General features: G+C 32.6%; 2 protein-coding genes across 2 annotated transcripts in view; both read right to left on the bottom strand.

Moving 5' to 3' along the window:
* LOC134696508 (uncharacterized) overlaps positions 1-12308 on the bottom strand; it is a 31444-nt gene extending 19136 nt beyond the window's left edge. Inside the window, exon 1 of the mRNA XM_063558343.1 lies at positions 12131-12308. Within this exon, the coding sequence (XP_063414413.1) occupies positions 12131-12191 (61 nt within the window). The 5' untranslated portion in view covers positions 12192-12308. The remainder of the gene's footprint in view (positions 1-12130) is intronic.
* Positions 12309-16832: 4524 nt separating this feature from the next.
* Positions 16833-20032, bottom strand: LOC134696778 (uncharacterized). Its single transcript, XM_063558725.1, has 3 exons — positions 19911-20032; positions 18958-19203; positions 16833-17923 (listed from the first exon to the last, which is right to left on the bottom strand). The coding sequence occupies exons 1-3, from the start codon at positions 19984-19986 to the stop codon at positions 17808-17810; spliced, it is 438 nt and encodes a 145-aa protein (XP_063414795.1). The 5' UTR covers positions 19987-20032; the 3' UTR covers positions 16833-17807.
* Between the last annotated feature and the right edge of the window lie 4847 nt (positions 20033-24879).

Raw genomic sequence — 24879 nt, 5'->3', positions numbered from 1 at the left:
CAGTGTCTCTATTGATCCTTTCTTGACTTATAACATCCCCTGCTAATATGACCCCTTCCTATAGACACCATAGAAAGTGTATCTATTGATCCTTTTTTTACTTATAAAATCACCTGCTGATATGACCCCTCCCTATAGGCACCATAGAAAGTGTCTCTATTGATCCTTTCTTTACTTATGACATCACCTGCTGATATGACCCCTCCCTAAAGGCACCATATAAAGTGTCTCTATTGATCCTTTCTTTACTTATAACATCACCTGCTGATATGACCCCTTCCTATAGACACCATAGAAAGTGTCTTTATTGATCCTTTCTTTACTGATAACATCGCCTGCTGATACGACCCTCGATAAAAACATCATATAAAGTGTCTCTATTGATCCTTTCTTTACTTATGACATTACCTGCTGATATGACCCTCGATATATACAGTTGAGAAAGTGTCTCTATTGATCCTTTCTTTACTTATAACATCACCTGCTGATATGACCCCTTCCTATAGACACCATAGAAAGTGTATCTATTGATCCTTTCTTTACTTATAACATCACCTGCTGATATGACCCCTCGATATAGACACCATAGAAAGTGTCTCTATTGATCCTTTCTTTACTTATGACATCACCTGCTGATATGACCCTTTCCTATAGACACCATAGAAAGTGTCTCTATTGATCCTTTCTTCACTTATAACATCACCTGCTGATATGACCCCTCCCTATAGGAACCATAGAAAGTGTCTCTATTGATCCTTGCTTTACTAATAAAATCACCTGCTGATATGACCCCTCCCTATAGGCACCATAGACAGTGTCTCTATTGATCCTTTCTTGACTTATAACATCCCCTGCTAATATGACCCCTTCCTATAGACACCATAGAAAGTGTATCTATTGATCCTTTTTTTACTTATAAAATCACCTGCTGATATGACCCCTCCCTATAGGCACCATAGAAAGTGTCTCTATTGATCCTTTCTTTACTTATGACATCACCTGCTGATATGACCCCTCCCTAAAGGCACCATATAAAGTGTCTCTATTGATCCTTTCTTTACTTATAACATCACCTGCTGATATGACCCCTTCCTATAGACACCATAGAAAGTGTCTTTATTGATCCTTTCTTTACTGATAACATCGCCTGCTGATACGACCCTCGATAAAAACATCATATAAAGTGTCTCTATTGATCCTTTCTTTACTTATAACATTACCTGCTGATATGACCCTCGATATAGACACCATAGAAAGTGTCTCTATTGATCCTTTCTTTACGTATAACATCACCTGCTGATATGAACCCTTCCTAAAGACACAATAGAAAGTGTCTCTATTGATCCTTTCTTTACTTATAAAATCACCTGCTGATATGACCCCTCCCTATAGGCAACATAGAAAGTGTCTCTATTGATCCTTTCTTTACTTATCACATCACTTGCTGATATGACCCCTTCCTATAGAAACAATAGAAAGTGTTTCTATTGATCCTTTCTTCACTCATAAAATCACCTGCTGATATGACCCCTCCCTATTGGCACCATAGAAAGTGTCTCTATTGATCATTTCTTTACTTATAACATCACCTGCTCATATGACCCTAGATATAGACACCATAAAAAGTGTCTCTATTGATCCTGTCTTTACTTATAACATCACCTTCTGATATGACCCCTCGATATAGACACCATAGAAAGTGTCTCTATTGATCCTTTCTTTACTGATAACATCGCCTGCTGATACGACCCTCGATAAAAACACCATATAAAGTGTCTCTATTGATCCTTTCTTTACTTATAACATTTCCTGCTGATATGACCCCTCGATATAGACACCATAGAAAGTGTCTCTATTGATCCTTTCTTTACTTATAACATCACCTGCTGATATGACCCCTTCCTATAGACATGATAGAAAGTGTATCTATTGATCCTTTCTTCACTCATAAAATCACCTGCTAATATGACCCCTCCCTATAGGCACCATAGAAAGTGTCTCTATTGATCCTTTTATTACTTATAACATCACCTGCTGATATGACCCTCGATATAGACACCATAGAAAGTGTCTCTATTGATCATTTCTATACTTATGACATTACCTGCTGAAATGACCCCTCGATAAAGACACCATAGAAAGTGTCTCTATTGATCCTTTATTAACTTAAAACATCACCTTTTGATAAGACCCTCGATAAAGACACCATAGAAAGACAAGACAGATAGACAGACAAGATGGATATATAGACAGACAAGACAGGTAGACAGACAAGATGGATAGATAGACATACAAGACAGATAGATAGACAGACAAGACAGATTGATAGACAGACAAGACATATAGACAAGATAGATAGACAAGATAGATAGACAAGATAGACAAGACAGATAGAGAGAAAAAACAGATAGACAGACAAAACAGATAGACAAGATAGATGGATGGACAGACAAGACAGATAAACAAGATATATAGATAGGCAGACAAGACAGATAGGCAGATAGACAGACAGACAGACAAGACAGACAGACAAGATATATATATAGACAAGATAGATAGATAGACAGACAAGACAGATAGACAAGATAGATAGATAGACAAGATAGGTAGATAGACAAGATAGATAGATAGACAAGATAGATAGATAGACAAGATAGATAGATAGACAAGATAGACAAACAATTCAAACGAGAAAACTAACGGCCTTATTTAAGTAAAAAAAAAAGAACGAAAACAAATATGTAACACATAAATAAACGACAACCACTGAATTACAGGCTCCTGACTTGGGACAGGCACATACATAAATAGTGTGGCGGGGGTTTAACATGTTAGCGGGATCCCAACCCTCCCCTTACCTGGGACAGTGGTATAAGAGTACAACATAAGAACGAACTATAAAAATCAGTTGAAAAAGGCTTTACTCATCAGATAGACAAAAAATACAAGTGGACGTGGCCGGGTACTTATACATCCCGACAAAAAAAGACACAATGAACAGATCTGAGAGTACAAGCAGTTATCTGACAGCTAGTTCAAAGCCACTAACAACTAATAAAAAATCATGCATCTTAGACTAAACACTCAATCCGTACACATCCAACATACAATGGATTTAGTGTAAAGACGGCATAAACAGCCAGAGAAGACCATGACCTTGTGCAATGCCAAGTTACAGGTATCGACAGATTGTAGATCTATGAAAGTGTATATGTATATAACATACTAGTAATATTTAGTAAGCTTTTAATCTACTGATAACAAAATCAATATTTATACCAATAACAAAAATATTCAATGATCGTATTACAGTGTTGAATAGGTAACCTTTTAGAATAAGTTTATTTAAAGGAGCAACAAGTTTACATGGATCATTTCTAAATTTCCGGGCACGGTTAACAACATTTCCGTAAAAATGAGGATGTGCTATCCCGTTTGAAATAAGTTTTCTACAGGAACAACCAAACTTCAAAACCAAATTTTTATATCTATGGAAAAATTTAGTAAAGGTTTTAAGTAATTTATGGTAACGATATCCCTGGTTCAATAATGTATTTTACCAGTAATACATAGGTTGCGTTCGTTAAAATTAAAAACGTCACAACAGACACGGGCATAGCGATCAAGTTGTGAAATGTAAACACCGTAAGATGGTGCCAAAGGAACATCACCATCTAAAAATGGAAAATTAACAATATGGAACGAAAAATCTTTTCTTTTGTCGTAAATTTTAGTGTGTAGTTTCCCGTTTAAAACCGAAATATCTAAATTCAGGAAATGACAGTTATTACCGAATACATTTGATTTATTTAAAGTAAGTTCCTTGGGGTAAAATTCAGCAGTATATTGAGAAAATTCTTGATTATTTAACGAAAAAATATCATCAAGATAACGGTGAGTGTTGTTGAATTCATCAATTAAATGCAATTTCGACGGGTCTTTACTGAGTTTAGTCATAAACTGTGACTCGTAACAGTACAAAAACAAGTCTGCTATTAAAGGAGCACAATTAGTGCCCATGGGGATACCTACAACCTGTCAATAAATTTAGTTGCCGAAACGTACGTAAATATTATCAAGGAGAAAATTAACAGCCTTAATCATCTCATCACACCTCCAGTAAGTATATCTAGCATATTTAACTTTCTCATGCTTTAAATGAGTTGCAGCAAATATATCTAAATTTAGCTTTACCAAACGACCATTTAATTAAATAGGAAAACTTTTGTTTAATAAGATAGTGTGGAAGTGTAGTGTAAAGAGTAGAGAAATCAAAGCTATAAACAATCAAAAGGACCATCAAAAGCCCGTCATTTATCTAAAACATCCAAAGAATTTTTACACTCCAAAACTGGTTTATACCACTATGTTCATATATTTTATTACAATAGTTTATGATAAGCTCTTTAATGGTCGTTAATGAACTAGAGCACTGACATATTATTTGTAGAACACTTACTAGAGGCCAAGATGAAACGATATTTAAATGTTTTTTTGTGTAGCTTAGGTAGCCAATGCATAGTAGGGCCCTTCAAATGTTCAGAAGAAGCCTTAAGCTTTGATGCGGTTGTGATATGTTTTTTACTATATGACTCTCTATGAATCGGATGGACTTGAATGTAGATGAATTTAAAATTACATTCCTAAGAACGTCCGTGTAGTATTTTCGTCATACCACAAGGTTGGCTGCTTTGTCGGCCGGTACAAACGCAAACCGCTTTGACAGTATTTGAAGTTTATTTCTTATTCTGGAAATAGGTGTATTATGTACTCTATTATTCAATTCTAAATTATTATACCCCCGCTTTAAAAAGGGGGGGGGGTATACTGTTTTACCTCTGTCTGTCCTTCTGTCAGTCCGTCAGTCAGTCCGTCCGTACCATGAATATTTTTGTCGCATTTTTCTCAGGAACTACAATACAAGGATTTCTGAAATTTGGTTTCAGGGTTTATCTAAGTCAGCTATACCGTGTGATGCATTTCAGATTGATCACTTGACAACTTCCTGTTTACCGAACACTTGTATGATTTTACACATGATAGCCAAGTTGAAAATTTTCGTCACATTTTTCTCAGGAACTACAATACAAGGATTTCTGAAATTTGGTTTCAAGATTTATATAAGTCAGCTATACCGTATGATGCGTTTTCAGATTGATAACTTGACAACTTCCTGTTTACCGAACACTTGCATATTTTTACACTATTAATATTATCCACTTGCGGCGGGGGTATCATCAGTGAGTAGTAGCTCGCAGTTTCACTTGTTTTCAAAATGTGAAATTCTCTTATCTACCACATTCATACATTTATTTAAATAAGAATCAAGAGATTTTTTTTATCAGATTTTTCCCGTTTACACCATTTTTTACAAAATGAGGAAGGAGCATCTGACTTGACGACATTCTTTCCAATCTATTTTAGATGGAGGACGATATTTTGGTCCTTTTTCAAAAAGATTTTAACCTCTCTGTCCTGGACGATATTGAGGTCCCTTGTAATAACATGGCCATAGAGAACATATCTAAACTTCGACGATTCACAGTTTCAAGTTGAGGGAGTATTACTATCCATATTCACGTCTGATGTAACCGACGTATAATTAAAAATTAAACTTCTGCTGTTTTTTTTGTAGGGTGCAGGACATTTGAGCGAAAAAAATAAAACTACTAGGGGACATTTGAGCGCCAACATTAGAGCCCATTTAATCGACGGATTAATCCGATCACCTGTATTTTCGATAGCCCATAACAAACAACAACATATATAAAGATACGAAGTAAAGAGAAATGTGCACCACGATCGAGAAAAGAAATAGAGAAAGAGCAGTTCTTAATGCAATTTTATGCTAGAACTGACTTTTAACATTAGTACTGAATTTTAATGGACACGTTTTATATTGTTGTATATTGTGCTGTCTTGAGTCTATAAAACATTTTTTAATTTATTATATATTATTTATTTTCTAAAAAGGGTTAAAATTATTTCGCTAAAATGGTCTTTGACAAATTTAATTTTCACTAAAATGGGTTAAAATTCTGGCGCTGAAATGGGTTCTACTTTGGCGCTCAAACGTCCTATTTTTTTTCGCTCAAATGTCCTATCAATGAGCTCAAATGTCCTCCGCCGATTAGCAGAGGTATTGATTTTATCAACTTATCTAGTATATTTAATTACTCTACCGTTCAAAACTTTATACCTCCCTTTTTTGATAATATAAAACAGCCTATAATGTCATACTCATACAAAAACGGCGGAGGACTGCTAATATATTTAATTTTCAAAAAATGGCGTTTATGATCTTCAGGTTTGTCGATACGTGGGAACAGCCTATGGTTGCAAAATGCTGTAATTATACGAGAATATTCATACAGTGGGCTGAAGAATGAGAATGGTGTCACACTCTTTGAAAATATCGTGTACTTTTCTAACGGGTATTTGACCCAGTTTACATAATAATTGGTGCCTACCATTATTTTTAAATATAGATAGGAGATTATCAAGTGTATAATTTATACGATGTTTAACTCGTTGATTTCGATTGATACGTTTCCCATGAGACCTATTCATGCTATTGTTTCGTTGTTTTTTATCAATAAAGTATGTTCCTTAAATCGTCATAAAGCGGACATTCAATTAGTACATGTTCCTCAGTTTCAGTTTTATTTTCACACATAAAGCAAGTCATTTCATGCATTGGTAAATGTTCGAAGCACCCGGTTTCGATTCGTATGGGTGCAACTTTTGTTGATTTAGAGAGGAACCAAGAATTTATTTACCAATTGTAAATGCAGTATTTTTTCTGGAGAACATTTGTCATAAATTCGGTAAAAGGACAACACGCCATTTCTTAATTTGGGTTTGAATGCGGGTTAAACACACATCATTACCATAAAACTTTGTATGTTGAACTGCACGAGTGTATGGTCAAGCAGGCATTATTCACGTAGTTTAAATTTAAATATATAATCTATGTAGACTTTTCATTTCTGTGTCATTTTGTCTCTTGCGGACAGTTTTTTTAATTTTTTTTATATCTATTGCACATTCACGTAGCTTTTTGATAACAGCCTAAACTTCTACAAAATCTTAATCATACCCAAAGTTTATGCAAGTGAAATAAGTATGATTATTTTGTATTCGGTTGTATATACATGGTGCTTATCTTAATCATAGTGGTCAGAGATGAGCACCTGTTACAGTTGTCAGCTAATGAAGACATTATTAATTACCTCAATGACATCTTTATTACATCCCTGTCTTGATATTTATATAAATGGACATTAGATTGCATTTTATTTACATTTGATTTGATTGCTTTATTATTGAGAAACTTAACAGATGATTAACTCTCAGTGAAGTTAACGTTATCAATTCATGTTATATATATGTCGTGTACAAGTTACACTCGATGTTGGTGTCACTTTTGATAACGTCGTATGTGAACGTCAAAATCATATTACATAGACGTTTTGTGATATTGACGTCCAGTATATTCGTTAAAAACTTGATTTTCTGTTAATGTAAGGAGATATGGGTGTATGCCAGGTGACCTCTAGACAAAGGAAAAACAAGATAAATGCGTATGGTGTTCTGTGGAAAGGACGGTAATTGTGGGATTTACGCTACATGTAAATCCACGCATTCATGCACTATTTGTTTTAAAATAATGTTTACCGGTTGAAAAAAACAAGATTTTTTATATTACGAAAATCGCGCTGAAGAGGAGAAACGCTTTACAGTTTTAGATTATTTTAATACTTGATCTTTTTGTTTTCACTTTAAATATGGCTGTAGGGAGGCTCGGGACACTTTTTTTTAATATCAACCTTAGAGTAGTTTAACAAATTAACTTTTGCGTATTTTACTTTAATGTCTATCAAAATTTAACGATGACAGTATTCGGTTGTCAAGTTTGATTTTTTTGTGGAATGGGGTGGGGTTATAAAAGGCTCGCCTCCGGGTGCAGGAATTTCTCGCTGCATTGGTGGCCTTCGGCTTTTGTCTGCTCTTTAATTTGTTCGGGTTGTTGTCTCGTTGATATATTCCCCGTTTCCATTCTCAATTTTATATTTTATGTTTTACTTTGTTCTGTATTTGTTTTACTGTTATTTTTTTCTCTCTCTCATTTACCTGTTTTTGTCGTTGATGGTATCTTATTTTTAAAGTTGTTCTCATTTGGCGCATTCTTTATTTCTCAACGAAATGATTTTCTGTTCCTTAGAATACAATTTAAGTAAACGCGTCATACATTTCTAAATCACTTCTTTTAATATCAATTGGAGAAATAAAATAAAATAAAAAAAATTCTTCGATGTAATAGATATTATTGCTTTGGACAATATTGAGAAAGTTCTGTGTAGTGCTCTCATCCTGTGCCGTGATATATTACGAAGCCGTGACACAATACAAATGTCAAAAAAAATCAATGAAGCAGTTAACATAAATTAAAACATTCCAAAATATTTGTATTCTTTTCTTTGGTTTAAACGAGTGTTTTTCTTTTCAAAATATTGTCTTGGTACGGACAGTACGGAAGCGCTTGGGACAATATATCGGCAATATCTGCTTGATGTTTTAAAAGTCAACCTGCGGCATACTGTGGACTTTTTCTATGACAACTTTCAAAATAATTTATAATTATTTGTTTATATCCAAATTCGGCTACAGATTCTACTAGGGTATTAAAAATGCAATGACCTATAATTGCAATAGTCTTCGTCAATAAAACTTATGTCTTACTAGTGGACAGATGTCTCATTGGCAAGCACACCACATCTCCTTATTTATTAATATATATTTTGACAGTATACAGATTATTTCTAGTAGTATTTTTGTTCTACTATTAACGGTAAAAGTGTATGGCGTTGCGGTTTTTGTTGTATTTAAGTCACATAGTTTAGTATGGTGACACAATTATCTACTATATCGACTTCAATATCTAACATGTCGACCTAACATCTAAACAAGTTAGTATAATTATCTAGCAGGTCAACTTAAAAATGTCAAGACATGTTGAGGCGAATATTTGACATGCCAACCTTAATATCCAACATGGTCTTTTAATGTCCAAAACTTTCTGCGTCTGTCTATGTAAGGCAACATATAGTATCGATGAGTTTTATTTGATACATAAATACTTTTAAAATATTAATCATATTAAAAACGGAAAAATTTCCACCTATGTTTAGAAATATTAATATCCGATTAGCTACATACGTATAACATATCTCCGTATTTGATGGTTTACATATCGATATGTGTCCGTGTGTCCGTATTCGTATACATGTATGTAATAACACAATAATGTATACAATAATGTATACACAGCGTTCAACTTTCTTATTCAATACTTTAACTGATACGAATATCAGTTATGTATGATATGCTAGTTTTATTTGAGGCGATGATAATGTTCTCCACTGAATTTTGTATATACGTGTACATGTATAATTTTGTTGTTGTTGGGTTTCTGCTTCATTAGCTTTAAAAAAAAATGACATGAAAGAAAAAAAAACATGTGAAAGAAAAAAGTATATTCTGAATTTAAGTTTTAGATGTTTTTATAACAAAATAAATACGTTTCAAAAACGCCATAATGCAAAAAAACGGTTACATGTAATGGTGAACGTCAAAAACGTCAAATAAGCGACGCTGTGACATTTTGGTAGACCACCATGTGACCACTGTATTTTGATAATTTGTACATTAATCTTTATCCTATTTATATTGAAATGTTCCTTCGGTTTGAGAATTTACGATTATCGCCTAAATTTTCTTCTTAATTATACAGTTTTCACTTATTTCTAAAGATTTGTAACAACTTGTTTTTAGTATTTTAGAAAAAAAATGAAGATGCCATTTTTGTGACATTTTGGTAGACACCCTTCCAACGCATTAGTAATCGAAATAAATTGACAAAAATATACACGAATGCATACTACCGTTTCTTTTTTATTAGGAATTTATCATATTGACTTCATTTCCCCGTTTTAAAATGCACAATCCTCTTTTTTTCATCGTTTTCTTTAAAAACCATCGAAATTACTAACGTTTAACGTTAGTTAAAAGTTTTGTGACGGGAGCCCAGTGGGGACTCATATACAAAATATGATTTTATGTAATGCTAAAAAAGAGACTGCGATATGAATAAATGCTGTTTAGATGTTCTAGATTACCGGACATGTAGTATTTTCTGACTAGATAACATGCTTTACATATTTTTACTCGGTATTGATAATGTCAAGTAGAGTATCTTTTTTTTAAACGTTGTTGTGACAGTGTTTTTCGGTGCTTTGATTTTGACTATGATGTCGAAGTTTTCATTGAATTCGTTCTTTTCAATTGGGAATCAATGTTTTTAAAGCATTTTCCAAGTTTGTTTTACATAATGATATTTGATATAAAGACTTTGATGACAAATAATCTCGCTATCGATCGATTCTCACCTGTTATGCCGCAAAGGGCTTATATTTTTCCTTCAGTGTCTACAAGCTGAAATGACTTTTTCCAAGGTCTACTCGATTCGAAAATGGTGTCGGTTGCGTCATACAAATATGACATCACATAGCCTTAACGTTCCTCTTCCAAATGGTATTCAATTTTTATATTTTATTTACTTGTGGGTATCCGAAATTAGGAGGAACCCTCAAAAACAGTTTTAGTATGTTACCCGTCTACACGCAAAAACATATGATTTGTCTGGTTTATTTTTGGAAAGTTTATTGACAAAAGTTAATAAAAACTAATAAGCCACCGTAAAAATAATGTTTTAAGTGTTCCAAAGATTTTAACACAAAAAAACATTTGAAATTTCCGGTATTTTTCTTATTTTAAGCCGATTATTGGTCAGAGGTACATGAAATCAGAAAACGTCACCAACATCGAGCGTAACATGTTAAATATGTTATAACTTGTATAATGCAAAAATACAAGTTAAAACATGTAAAAAAAAGTACCTCATACATGGTATAACCTGTACAAAATGTTGCTTAAAAATGGTTTTAACTTGTACAAAATTTAGAGAAATCTTAATGACGTAAAATATACGTTTAAATTCACCTATGCATAACAACAATAAATAGGCCAGAAAGTGTCTTTTTCTGTAGAGGGCAATGATCACAAAGTTTCAGAAATATATGTTTAATGACTTATATTGGCAAGATTATAGGAGATTAGAACCTCCTCGAGGAGAAATAGTGGAGCGCAGTCCCACTATAACCTACTTGTATGACAGGCATCATTATTTTGTTAATTAGAACGAGATTTACATTTTAGTCTTGAAGTTGTAGTTTACATGAATTATTCTCTATTTTTGTCCTATTTTTTTTTGTATTCCCTTTTTGTGTCAATTCTGTTGTCTTTGTCCATCATCCTCTAATATATATATACACACCCTATCCAGAACTTCATTCATATATATGACAGGGCAGGCATCGTTATTTGTGAGTTTTATAAAAAATATTTCGAACGAACATTAAATCTTATTCTGTAAGCTTATAGTTTACATTTTATTTAGATCCAAAGGAGATTCTACAAACCCAATATAAAAATAATTTAATGTTCAAAGTATTTATTCAAATAAATCCCGACAAAACAATTTAAATTAGGTTAAAATGAGAAGCAAATAGTTATTTCTCTAAAAACTTAAGACACTGTGCAAAGGGAGGCAAATCAATTTTTTCAAAAAAGGTGCCTTATCGCCAGCTGATGGTGCTATATCAGCAGGTGCTCTATCGGCAGGCGAGTGATCTAGACCTTACTGACAAAATTGAATATCATGAATGCATTCAATAAACTCAATAAATTATTTTCAATTGAATTATAGCAAAAACACAAGATACTATAAGGGCAATGTAGATATCATTTGGGTACATCAACGAATATTGAATACTATTTATCGAGACGACCTTGAGATATAAGGATAGAAATGTGTATTTAAGGATTGTTACAAATCTCCTTGTCATATCGATTGTATATAATTTCGTTTGCCATAACATGTATATGATTCTTGCAAATACAGTATTCATTCATTCATTCATTCATTCATTCATTCATTCAAATATCACTTCTGCTTGTTAGTTTTTGTTTATTAATTCAAAAGCTCATGACAGAAAAATGAACTACCTACCGATTGCTTTGTCTGTAATCGTAATCCCAATTATTGAAAATAAAATAAATTTATACACCATTTTACACAACGTATTCTGGCAAAATATAAGCTTTCCTATAACGACTTATTTATATTTTGTTTTCAACATCCCGCAACAGTACTTACCACAAAGTGACTATATCCGCATGTGCAATGAACAGATTTCTTTTTATTTCCTTTATTTCACAAAGGAAGTACAGTGTTATGTGCTATTTAAGATTTATATAGTTTTACACCCATTAGTGAGAACATCGGTAACAATTCATTTATGTAAATATTATCGACTTTTTAACTTCATTTAATATATTCATTTATTTGCAATTTTTAGTTCATATGGTATACTTTTGTAATTTTATTGCGCATCGTATGTCTTACTGCTTCCATAGTCATGGCAACACTAGCGGTTAAATCGTTTAAATTGCCGTAAGTGAAGAGAAACATAGTACGAACTTTGCGCCGATTTTGAATAGTCTCAATCTTTCATTTGCGCTGATTGTGCACAGGTTAAGTTGAACCCTTTAGATTGTTTTATTCATTGTGATATGTTCAGCATAGGTTGGTCCCCTCCGTAAAACATTCAGTATGGCCTTCGGAATATAGAAATATTAATAATATAATTAAGGTGTTGTCAAGAACTTCAATGGCGGAGAAACAGACTATGTTCAACACAAATGATCTATAGGGGGTCAGTGAGGTCAAATGTCGTATTGATATGTTAAAAGGTTTCAACGTAGAATAATAACTTCGTATGTTGTACATTGTGTACATCCTATTTTCAAGTGAAACTGCTGTGCTGAATATGCTTTCCGAAAACTTTACAGCCGATATCGTTGAGCGTGTAGCTAAAGGTCAAGCTATAATCAAGACAATTCATCAGTTGACCATTTATTGAATTTTTTTTTTTAAGTTTCTTTGGATAAGTCAGTTGCTGGAAAAAATATAATATACAGATGTCAGTACACAATACCAAATTTTCACATTATTTTTTCAAAATGGTCACAAAGCTTTCTAATTAGCAATTTCTTTAATAAAAAATGCTTGAAAAAAATAAAACTACCCATAACACTTCGGTTTTGCACATTTCACGAGCAGAAGATTATATCATTTAGTTAAATCTAAACTTAAAACCCCATCAAAGTATCATACTTTACAAAATTTAAAGAAAAACAACCAACAACTGACAAAAAAAGGGACTCATTTTTTCAAGAGTTATCTCCCCTTCCAATGTTAATTTCCATAGGACAAAAATGCTGATTTTGAGTTTTCTTTTAGTTAGATTTTATGAGACTTTTTTCTGTGTATATAAAGGGCATAATGCTATAGATTAGAACTAAACATTTTCTGTTGCAATTAGTTTGAGGTTAAATCTTAGTTTAACTAGACTATATCTTTGGTTAGCTTACTTGCTAGCTGAACCGTGAAGTCATTGTTATGTAACTTATACTACCCTCCTTTCCAAGTAACCTAGTCCAACAGACAGATAGATTGGTTATCTGGCGGACTAGTCTACTCTTAGTGGAGGGTAGTTTACCTAACCTAAATAAAGGCAACAGTAATATACCGCTGTTCAAAACTCACAAAGCCATGAAAAAAAACAAAATCGGGGTAACAAACTAAAACTGAGGGAAACGCATCAAATATAAGAGGAGAACAACGACACAACATTAAAATGTAGCACACACAGAAACGGACTAAGCAGTAGACAAAATCCTAAGAGAATAACAAATATAACATCAAAACAATGACTTCACGTTCAGCTATAGTAAGTAAGCTAACCAAATATATTACCTTTGCCTACACACTCATTGAAATTGGCTGTAAACCCATAATTAAAGATTCTCTTCATGGGGTATTTGATTATGTGATTAATACATGTACTTGGCCGTATTTAATAGTGATCATTTTATTACTAGACCAACCATTTCATGATAATTGATCATAATTTGTTTGATAATCTAGGACTGTGTAATTTTGATTATTTGATTATCTTGTTTTGAAAAAAACCTGTGATTATGTAATTACATGGACACCCAGATGTGAGGCCCCATTAAACTATATTTCCGTAAATTATAAAAATGAATGATTATTAAACAGCTTGTTGTACTTTGATCATATTTAAGTATGTACCAATATTATCTCCGGTTTATTGTGGTTCTAATTTCCTGACTGTCAGTTTGTTTGAGTAATGTTTTGTGGTTTGCGTATACTACTTTTTATTTATATAAAATGTATTATTTTTCTTTATTATACTTGAAACAAAGTCGAAGAAAAAATACATAGAAATAACAGGGGATAGGATGGACATCACAAGTCGGTTAAAGACAGACTGAACCATGATAGTTCATATATGAGGGGGGATAGGTTCGGTGTTTTTAAGCTCGAGATTTCGGGATTTACACTTTCGGGATCCGGAATCCTTTTTTTCGGATTTCGGGATGTCGGGATTTACACTTTCGGGATCCGGAATCCTTTTTTTCGGATTTCGGGATGTCGGGATTTACTTAAGTTTATTTAAATTCGTTACCTCGGGATTTCGCTGTTTTAAGCCCGGGATTTCGGGATTAGGACCCCTCCTATCCACCCTCAAGTATAGACAGACACCAGACAGATAACAAACCACAAAACACTTCACCGGATTTTAAGATTCAATTTATATATTTTTTTTAGGTTGAAATCACGTAGACACACACCATGTGTAACAAGAGTGAAGTCATTATTGATACTATGATATATATATATATCTTTGATATCATCCCATAAGAAATTTACTGACCCACTATATCGTATCAGGTCACTTGCACACTTTGTAACAAATATTATAGCTATTTTACAAAATTTTCCTTTGATCTTAATGACTAATAATTTCCTTTCTCAGCACAATAGACTGATATGAACAATTATCGCTTGATACCAAGTGCGCAGGTGTCCGTTGTCAATGAAATTAACAACGTCGTAATAGGTAAAGAAAAAGCGTCAAACACAATTATTTTCATTGGTCATTTCAACTCGATTGATTTTCCTACTTTCGCCGCATACAGGCTAAAGCGAGAACATCAATCTCGTTGAGATGACAAACGATCATCTATAAATATCTGTAATTGGACTGATATCTTAAAGAAATACTCATGGTATCAATGTAAATTTTTGTCTGTTGTAGAAATGAGAACGATTTTTTAAAATACTCAATTGAAAATTGTGTCTGCCAAAAAAGACTTTAGACAATTTCTTATGAGACTTTCCGTGTCGTACATGATTATTTAGTTTTTCAAATGGCTACACTATCTAGATTCAAATAGTACTTAGCAATATTTGTCTTTGCTGACAACACTTGTTTTATTTTTAAATTATAAATCAAGTTTCCGGACAGGCCTGTTAATAGCAAGATTTTACTTTTTTTGTTTAATTTGGGTACCAATTTTACTGTAGGTATAAAATAGAAAGTAAAAACCAGTGGTCAACCGAACGTTATGTACATATACCAAGTTCTCAGATTTAAATATTTTAATGTAGTTAGTATCTATCTACTGGTTGTTCCTTACATGTTTAACCCCTTCAAATGTTCACTAAGAAAATAGAAAAATGATATATACTAGCAAAGAAACTAGCGAGAGTGAGTGAGGACGACAGAGTGAGTAAAAGAACAAGGAAGAGAGAGAGAGCAAGAAAGAGCAAGCGGGAGCAAGATTGACCGAGAGGGGAGGAAATAAGGGAGGGAGTAAAAAAGAGGAAGAGGGAGAGCCAACAAGAGAGAGAGTGAACGAGCGAAGAAAGAGCGAGGAAGATCAAGTGACAGAGAGTCGAGAAAAATGAGGGAGAGTTAAAGGAGAGACGGAAACAGACAGGTAGTAACAGATGAAGTGAGAGAGGAAGAAGAGGTCGTGAGTGCGAAAATGGGAGTCATCTAGTAAGTAAGCGAGGAAAGAAGTACACATCAAGTGACGGATAATGATTATTATATCTTTATTAAAAGAGAGTACATGTATAAACTATTTTGAACAGAACCAATTTCCAATAAGGCTCGCTATATACAATATCAAACACATAAATACAACATAATTAATCTACTATAATTATACACATATAAACAATTAATGTATATATACACAAATATAACAATAACATAAAAAACTACTTATAAATTTCATAAATTTCTGAAAATAGAAAATGAATAAAAGGAAAAAGACAAGAGAGAGCAAATGTGTTGGTATTGTCTATATTTGCCGATCATCTTATGATTTCCGATTGAAATTTCAATTTCGTTCAAATAACACAAAACGGCCTAAACCACAAGTACACCAGGAAAAGTTTTATATTTAGCACCCTGGAACAATGATGATTATGAGTGGTTATATCCGATATCACTTGAGTTATTACGGTGCGGAACAATTTGAAATTGTTCATTTGAATGATAATAAAAAGGGAAGTATTAGGTTTTGTCAACAATGATGTGGGTCCTGAGGGGGGGGGGGGGGGGGGGGGTCTCATCATGATTCACGAGTTGATTTTTTTTGTCAATTATGATTCACAGAAAATACATTTCCATGATCACGGATCACGAAAGCGAAAATGCGCCGATCACGAAGAAAGAAAATAACCCATCAGGCCCCTCAATGATGTGAATATAATATTTTCTCATTGGAGCACCACGATCAAATCGGATAGTCGTTTGTTAATGTTTATTAACTGTTGTTATTTTGAAAATTTGCACAAACATCAGCCTGTTCGTTTTCTCGTTTGAAGTGTTGTACGTTTTGTAATGTCGGTACCTTTAATAGCGTTTATGATACAGTTTGGGTTTTGTACATTATCAAAAGTCGTACGGTGACCTATAACATCTAAGTTGTTCCCTAGTGAAAATTTGTCACATCAGCAATCTACCGAATCTTTTTATTCTATATAATGTATCATTTTTAGTTCTTTCGGTCCGTCTCGAATTTGTACCATAGCTCCTTTTTTAATTACGAAGATGTCAGTATCAAAAGGTAACCATAGTTTGAAATACATTTGTTCTCATCTTTAATGATTTTAAACTTTACATCATTTATCATCAAAATCGTAAAAGTTATTCTAATATTAAACAATGGACTTAAAAACGTAATAAATAGGTAGAAGCTGACTGGATTTTTGTGAAAGATAAAGATTTTTTTAAGTATTGTCGTTTCCCTCTTGTATATTTCGCCCCTCTTATATGGCATTTTATACATGTTTCTCCGATCATACAGACTTGTTTTCCATATAAAACATATACTCAAAAAGTTTATCTTCAGAAATCGTGCAGGCAGCGACACTACTAATATAACAGATTCATAGTACCAATTGTAAAAGAACTCAAAATTTCTGAATGATATTCCAGAACACAATTTTTAGGAAATTCACTATGTTTGACTCCTATCATTTCAATATACATCAGATAAACACAATGTTCAGCTAGGCATAAAATAATCAAAATACCATTGTTTTTTTTTACTTCGTTTTTATTTAAGTGTTAAAAAACGCTGCATATCTACTCTATGAATAGTCCAATTAGTTTCAACTTGAATATAAGCAGTATCAATAATACAGGTGAAGAACACATTGTACTACTTCCACTTATACATAATTTACCATTGTTTATATCTCCTATTTGTATTTGGAATAGTTCAATTCCTTTTCCGAACTATTTTTCAAGTACGATTTTCTGGTCATTTAACATATTCTTATCTGTATAACATCCCTCCTCTATGTATTTATCAACTGCAAAACAACCTCTAGCTGTCAGTGTCGCTTTGATATCTACAATAATGGATAATAAATGATCAGTTAGTGGAAAATGTACACCTTGTTTTTCTATAATTCTTTGCGTGATGAAGGTAAATCCAGGAAACTGACTCTTGATGTTGCTCGGTATTCGTTTATTCAGCTTTCTGTTTCTTTGCTATGAGCAAGATGAGAGTTCCTGATGCCGTTGGGTTTGACACTTCGGATACATGCAACCTTTATGGTACTTTTTCGTTTTGTGTACCCTGATATTTGCCATATTTTATACAATGTGTACTTTCTCGGAAATGTGAGTATATGTTTTTTTTTGGCTGCTGGATCCCAATAATAGTCACGTTTACCAAATGTATTTTTGTTTTTCACTTTAGACATTTATATCAATTATTTCTGTTTGTTTTGTACAAATATTATTACCCATATAATGGTATTATATGTTAATGCCTTACAAGTGAGAGGTATAGCTAGTTAAAAACCCAGATTTAATCCATCGCTTTCTACTTTAGGAAATACTTGCACCAAGCCTTTAATATGACAATTATATTCTATTTGTTTAAGGTATTTGAGTTTTTGACTTTACCATTTTATTATTTAGGACCTTCCATTTTGTTTTTCCTTTCGAAATCATTTTATTTGTTATTCTACTTTGTCATTTTACTAATTAATTATCCTATTCAATTACAATTTCAAATAAAGGCAACAGTAGTAAACCGATGTTCGAAAGTCATAAGTCGATTGAGAGAAAAAAAATCCGGGTTGCAAACTAAAACTGAAATAAACACATCAACTATAAGCCTGATAAGAGTAAAACAAAAGAAACACCGAAGTGCAACAAAAAGAAAGAAACGACCATGCAACACACGCAGAAACGAACAATAACATAACAACTGCCAGGTTCTTAACTTGGTACAGGACATTTAAAAATGTGGGTTGAACATGGTTTTGCGGCTAGTCAAACCTCAAGCTTTTAAGGCAAATTGAATCTTTAATATAAAAATAACAACATTAGACAAGACTCAAAGCAAAAATGAAAGAGACTGATATTTCAATACCTAAGTGAGTTGTTAAGTGAGTCAAGTTGACAGTCCCAGTTAAAGTTCCACATTTATTCATTCTGTTGTTAGGGGGGTTATCTTCGCATGGACCAATGGTTATACTTCCTGGTCGAGAACCAGACGTCGCATTTGCACACTTTGGCGTGTTTATGTCTTTCTCCAAAGTTTTTATATATGTCTGAAATGTTGGAGGAACGCTTGTGGTAACAAACGTACCATCTATGCACTGCAAGCATTCTGTAGCTGAAAGAATACAAGACAAGCCGCTTTATGAACAGTTCTAAAACCGATTTGTTAATGATGAAGTATTGTCTTATGTCATACTATTATTATATTTTGGAATGTTTCTTTGGAAAGTGTACCCCTAAGCACTGTATAGTAAGAAAAGAAAAGAAATCATTAAGATTTCATCAACCGATATATACATGTACTTCTTACATTGAAGATAGTTTTGATTCACACGCCGGAACTGAATTACTGAATACTGCGAGGTCATTGTCAATTCCGCATAGTCACTTTTGAATATAAATTTGAATAATGTTTTGTTTTTCAAAATGAAAGTTCATCGGCAATGCTATCCACTCAGTTAATTTGAATAACTGTACGGGTCGCGTGTTTCTCTATTTCAATACATAATGATATGTATATCTAGAATAGTCTTCATTATTGTTCATGACAGGCTTATACAATAGCTGTTTTGATTGGTTCAATCCAGTAGAACATTATTAATCAGATTAAAGGCATCGGTTGAGTAGAATTAACAAACTTCTTAAATATTTTAAAATTTCTTTTAAAAGTCGAATGCTAACTATTAACTTGCTTTGTAGTTTGAAGCTTTTGACATAGATTCAGATTCCGATTGAGTCGGTTGAGGAATTCGTTTATATTGATATGTGTTTGAATTTTTATTCTGTTTTTTATTTACATTTCTTTTTACACATCATACTTACCGCCTGCTGTCTTTAAAGTCAATATCCAAAATAATATTGCACACATAAATATAGACATTGTTTTATCCAACCTCATCTGAGTTAGTGTATTTTACACTCCTGTTTACTTTCGAACTGTAAAAGTCAATATCCGTAACTGTCGGGGAACATATATGCCACGTTTAATTGAATTGTTTTACTAATATTCAAGAAGGAAGTATCCAGTTTATATTTTGAATGCTATAAAGTATATAACTCTATTCCGTTATTGTAAAACTTGTTTGTTGCTTGTATTTCATTTTTGTTTTATGCTTTGTCTGTATGCCTTATTATGTTTTTTTGTTACATAGATGACGTGGCTCTGTTTAGTTTAAACATATTTTATTTGTTAAAGTACAAATTGGATAAGACACAAGTCAAACAGACTTATGAAGTCTTCTCCATTTAACATTTATAGCAATATAATACAAAAATATATGTATGAGCATGCATGTATAGAATCGTATATCTATTTATACATAATATATAAATATGGATCAAAAGACGGAAAAATATATAAATAAATATATCATTATTTAGAAAACAGAAACACAAAAAAAAATAAAAAAATAAAACAACAAAAAAAATCAAAAAAAAAAACCAACGAAAAAATAAAAAGGACAAAGAAAAGGGAGAAGGAATTTTACTTAGATGATGATGTGTGTGCGATCAAGGTTTGCTACCTAGACAATTTGAAATCTTTTCAAACTTTTAATAAACTCGAAGACATTTTTGAAAATGGTTTTGTTTTCTTCTAGAGAAAGAAGACAACTACCCGAGGTAAGTAGTTCTATGTTAATTTTACAATCATTTGGAAGCCAGCGCAGACTTTAAAACACTTTATTTCGTATATCTGATTATAATATACATTTAAAAAAGAAATGATAGGAATCTTCACGATTAACACCACAGCGACAAGAAGGGTCAGAAATAATATTGACCCAATATAGATCATAGTTTAAGGATGATACAAAACATCGAAGTTGGTTGAGAATTATATTCAATTTTCGGTTTCCAAATTCATATTGCTTCGGTACAACTATATTACTCTGAGGATAACGGTTGTTTAGTTCAGTTTTAAATTTATTAATTGATTCCACATCACGAGTTGAATCATCAAGATTATTCCAAAGACGTATGGTTGATCGAATAAAAGAATCATTAGTTAATGCTAGTCTGCAGAATGGAATGATGATATTATTTCCATTGCGTAGAGGATAGACCGTCATACTTTGTATTTTTTTGGGGAATTAAATTTGACAAATATTCTGGAATACTATTATTTTGAATATTATAAAACATTTGAATTTTTCTTCTCTCTTTTCTTTCAGCTATTGTTTCCCATCCAAGTTCTTCATAAATAACCCTTGAACTTGTGAATATAGGTAACCCCGTATCTATCCTAGCAGCTTGGAGCTGTAATTGCTCCAGTTTCTTGACATAACCTACCCCAATATTATCCCTAACCTCACTTGCATACTCAAATAAAGGTCTTATAAAAAGTAAATAGAGTTTTTCTAAATTTTTCCTGCTCAGTTTATATTTCAACTTCCTTAGCATATTTATATGTTTAGACGTGCTTAAGATAATATTAGCAACGTGGGCATTCCATTTATCAACATTGCGAAATGTAATCCCTAAATGTTTATGAATATGTGTAATAGGTATATTTTAATCATTGAATATAAAGTTCATTTCTGGGGTTTCAACATTAGAAAATAACATAATTTCTGTTTTATCTGGATTAAAAGACATTAACAATTTTTTGGACCATTCGTGGCTCTATACTTATGCAATCCGGCATTGTGTTATTATACTATGGTAAATTTGTGTATTGTTGTCTTTGACTTTTGCTAAATTAAATTTGTCTATATGCCATTTTGTGCTTCTTTTGTTACATATTTTTTTTGCATTTTTAGTGACAAAGATTATAATACAATGTGGACTGTTGTATATTTGACATTTTGCCTATTATGTCTGTTAGTTGCGACTGTCATACAAGAAAGAGGTGTAGCTAGCTATAAAATCAGTTCCAGTCCACCATTTTCTACACAAGAAAATGCTTGTACAAAGTCAGGAATATGACATTTGTTATCCATTCGTTTGGTGTGTTTGAGCATTTGATTTTGCAATTTGATTACGGACTTTCCGTTTGGGTTTTCCTAGGAGTTCAGTATTTTTCGTATTCTACCTTTTATTCTTATTTCTATTGGTTTATAATGTAGGACCTCTTTTTTATAACATCAGGGATTAGTTTTGGCCCCTGGGTCCCAATTATTGTTAATTTTATCTAATATAGATATACGAAGATCTGCAATGAGTGCTGATGAGACAACTCACCAACTAAGTCACAATTTGTAAAAGTGAAGTATTATAGGTCAAAGTACAGTCTTCAAAACGAAGACTTGGTTCACACCAAATAGCAAGCTATAAAGGGCTTAATAAATAACTAGTGTAAAACCATTCAAACGACAAAACCAACCACCTAATCTATATAAAAAACGAAAAACACATATGAACCACATTTACAAAAGACAACTACTGAAATATACTGTCTGACTTTAAAAAAGCAAAACACATTTTTTTAACCAATATATTTTAATTCTCATACAACTACTATTCATACTTACCATACTTCATTCTGTTAAGAACAACAATGTGTATCTAAAGGAGTAGGTCCGGTAAGGACCGATTTTGGCCTCAAATTTCAGGTTCATCTGACGAAAGATGTTGATCACTTTTTAAACACTTAAGTGTCTATATTATTTGGTTCAATTAATTTATGTGAAAGAGTTTAACTAGTTTAGTCATTAAAAACGCTAAGATTACAGCTCAAATATGAAAAATCTACCAATTATGCTGAAAAATGTCACTTTTAAGATGGGTTTTGTTAAAAATGAAAGTGGCCGCATCCGTGTTCATCCTCAACCTTTATATATGTTATTTATTATCATCAAAAACAACTTACATTTAAATATTTTGGATGAACACGAATGCGGCCACTTTCGTTTTACACGGAAACTGTCTAAAATTTAACAAAAATACTAGAATTTAGCATGACTTAATGGTGCTAATATTCAATAAGCGTACATCGTATTGTCTAAAACAGCCCATATTTATGTAGCAGAAGCATTCTACTGTACAATAAATAACTAAAAGTATACATTTTAACAATTTTGTAAAACTGCTTTATTTTGGAGCCAAAAAGGGGTCTTACTGAACCTACTCCTTTTGTCAGTAATTGTCTGTTTAGGTGGCTTACCCAATTATGTCAGTCAAACGGACCTATGAACAACTTGCAAGTGGAGGTTTAGCTGGCTATTAAACTTTTTCACCAACAGGGGATGGCTGTGCCGGGCTGGCAGTGTGGCAGATTTTCACGTCTGTTGATATATATCGTTTTATCTTGTCGGTTTTATAGACGCCCTTTTGAATTTGTCTTGGAGTTCGGAATTTTTGTTTTATGTTTTTAGCACAATAATATAAGCATAACTTGATAAATAAAACTTGATACGTTATTTTGTTTTCTTTTGTCAGGTTTTATGCTGATTACATGGAATACATTTATGGAAAAAAGTAAAATCACAAAAATACTGAACTTAGAGGAAAATCAATTCGGAAAGTCCATAATCACATGGCAAAATCAAATAACAAAACGCATCAAAAACGAATGGACAAGAACTATCATTTTCCTGACTTGGTACAGGCATTTTAAAATGTAGAAAATGGTGGATTAAACCTGGTTCTATAGCGCTAACCCTCTCACTTTAATGACAGTCTCATCACATTCCATTATATTTACATTGATGCGTTAATATGAACTGTATTTTTTTTTTTTATAGATTATAATCTCGCAAGAATACGATGGCAATTTTAAAACGGGTACTGCTGTTAATAGCCAATTAGGCACATTTAACATTGAAAAAGATATTTATATATATATTTTCGTATTCTTGTCTTTTGTTTTTACTAAATAAACTCACCATAGATACCAGGATTTAAATTTTATATATACACCAGACGCGCGTTTCGTCTACAATAGACTCATCAGTGAATCTCGAATCAAACAATGTTTAAAAGGCCAAATGAAGTACGAAGTTGAAGAGCATTGAGGACCAAAAATTCCTAAACGTTTTGCCAAATACAGGTAAGGTAATCTATTCCTGAGGTAGAAAAGCCTAAGTATTTCATAAACTTAAAGTTTTGTTCAAAGAAAATTTATTATTATGAACATAAATGCTTTGTCTGTATGCCTTTTTGTTTGTATTTGTTGACATATTTTTTTTTACACCGAACTGAATGTCTGTTTATTTTGGTCACATATTATTGTAAGTATATTCGCTTTCTTTTCGACTGTTAAACAAATGAGAGGTTCAGCTAGCTATAAAACGTTTTATCCACCATTTTATACATAAAACAAACCTATAATGAGTCAGAACAATGACAGTTGTTATCCATTCGTTTGATGCTTTTTAGCTTTTGATTTTGCCATTTAATTAGGGACTCTGTTCTGAATTATCCTTAGAGTGACATATTTTTGTTTTTTGACTTTTTTAATGACTGATTCTGCAACTTATGTATATTCCTTTTTGGATGTTTAATTTATGGCACCATATCGGATGTTCGAGGTAATTAATATCCGCCAGAATTACGTGCGATGCAATATCCTATATTGTGTTACTAAGTAAACATGATTCTTTAAACCAGAAGCGTCGGGTACATTGTTCTTTGCTCGCCGAACGCACGTTACTTAACAACGTTAATGTGCGCAACGTATAAGGATAATATCAACAGCTGCAAATAACAAAATCGTGGTCATATCTTGATTACACTAAATCGTATCCCCCGAAAATATGAATTTGTATAATAGGAATAATAAAAAACAGTATATCAAAAATTGTCTTTACCCCTATGTATTTACAGGTTGATTTCTCCGATTGTCGGAACACCT

Source organism: Mytilus trossulus, chromosome 14 (assembly GCF_036588685.1).
Source record: "Mytilus trossulus isolate FHL-02 chromosome 14, PNRI_Mtr1.1.1.hap1, whole genome shotgun sequence".
Classification (NCBI taxonomy): Eukaryota; Metazoa; Mollusca; class Bivalvia; order Mytilida; family Mytilidae; genus Mytilus; species Mytilus trossulus.
The sequence above is the reverse complement of the archived record's forward strand: the minus strand, read 5'-3'. Positions and strand labels throughout refer to the sequence as shown.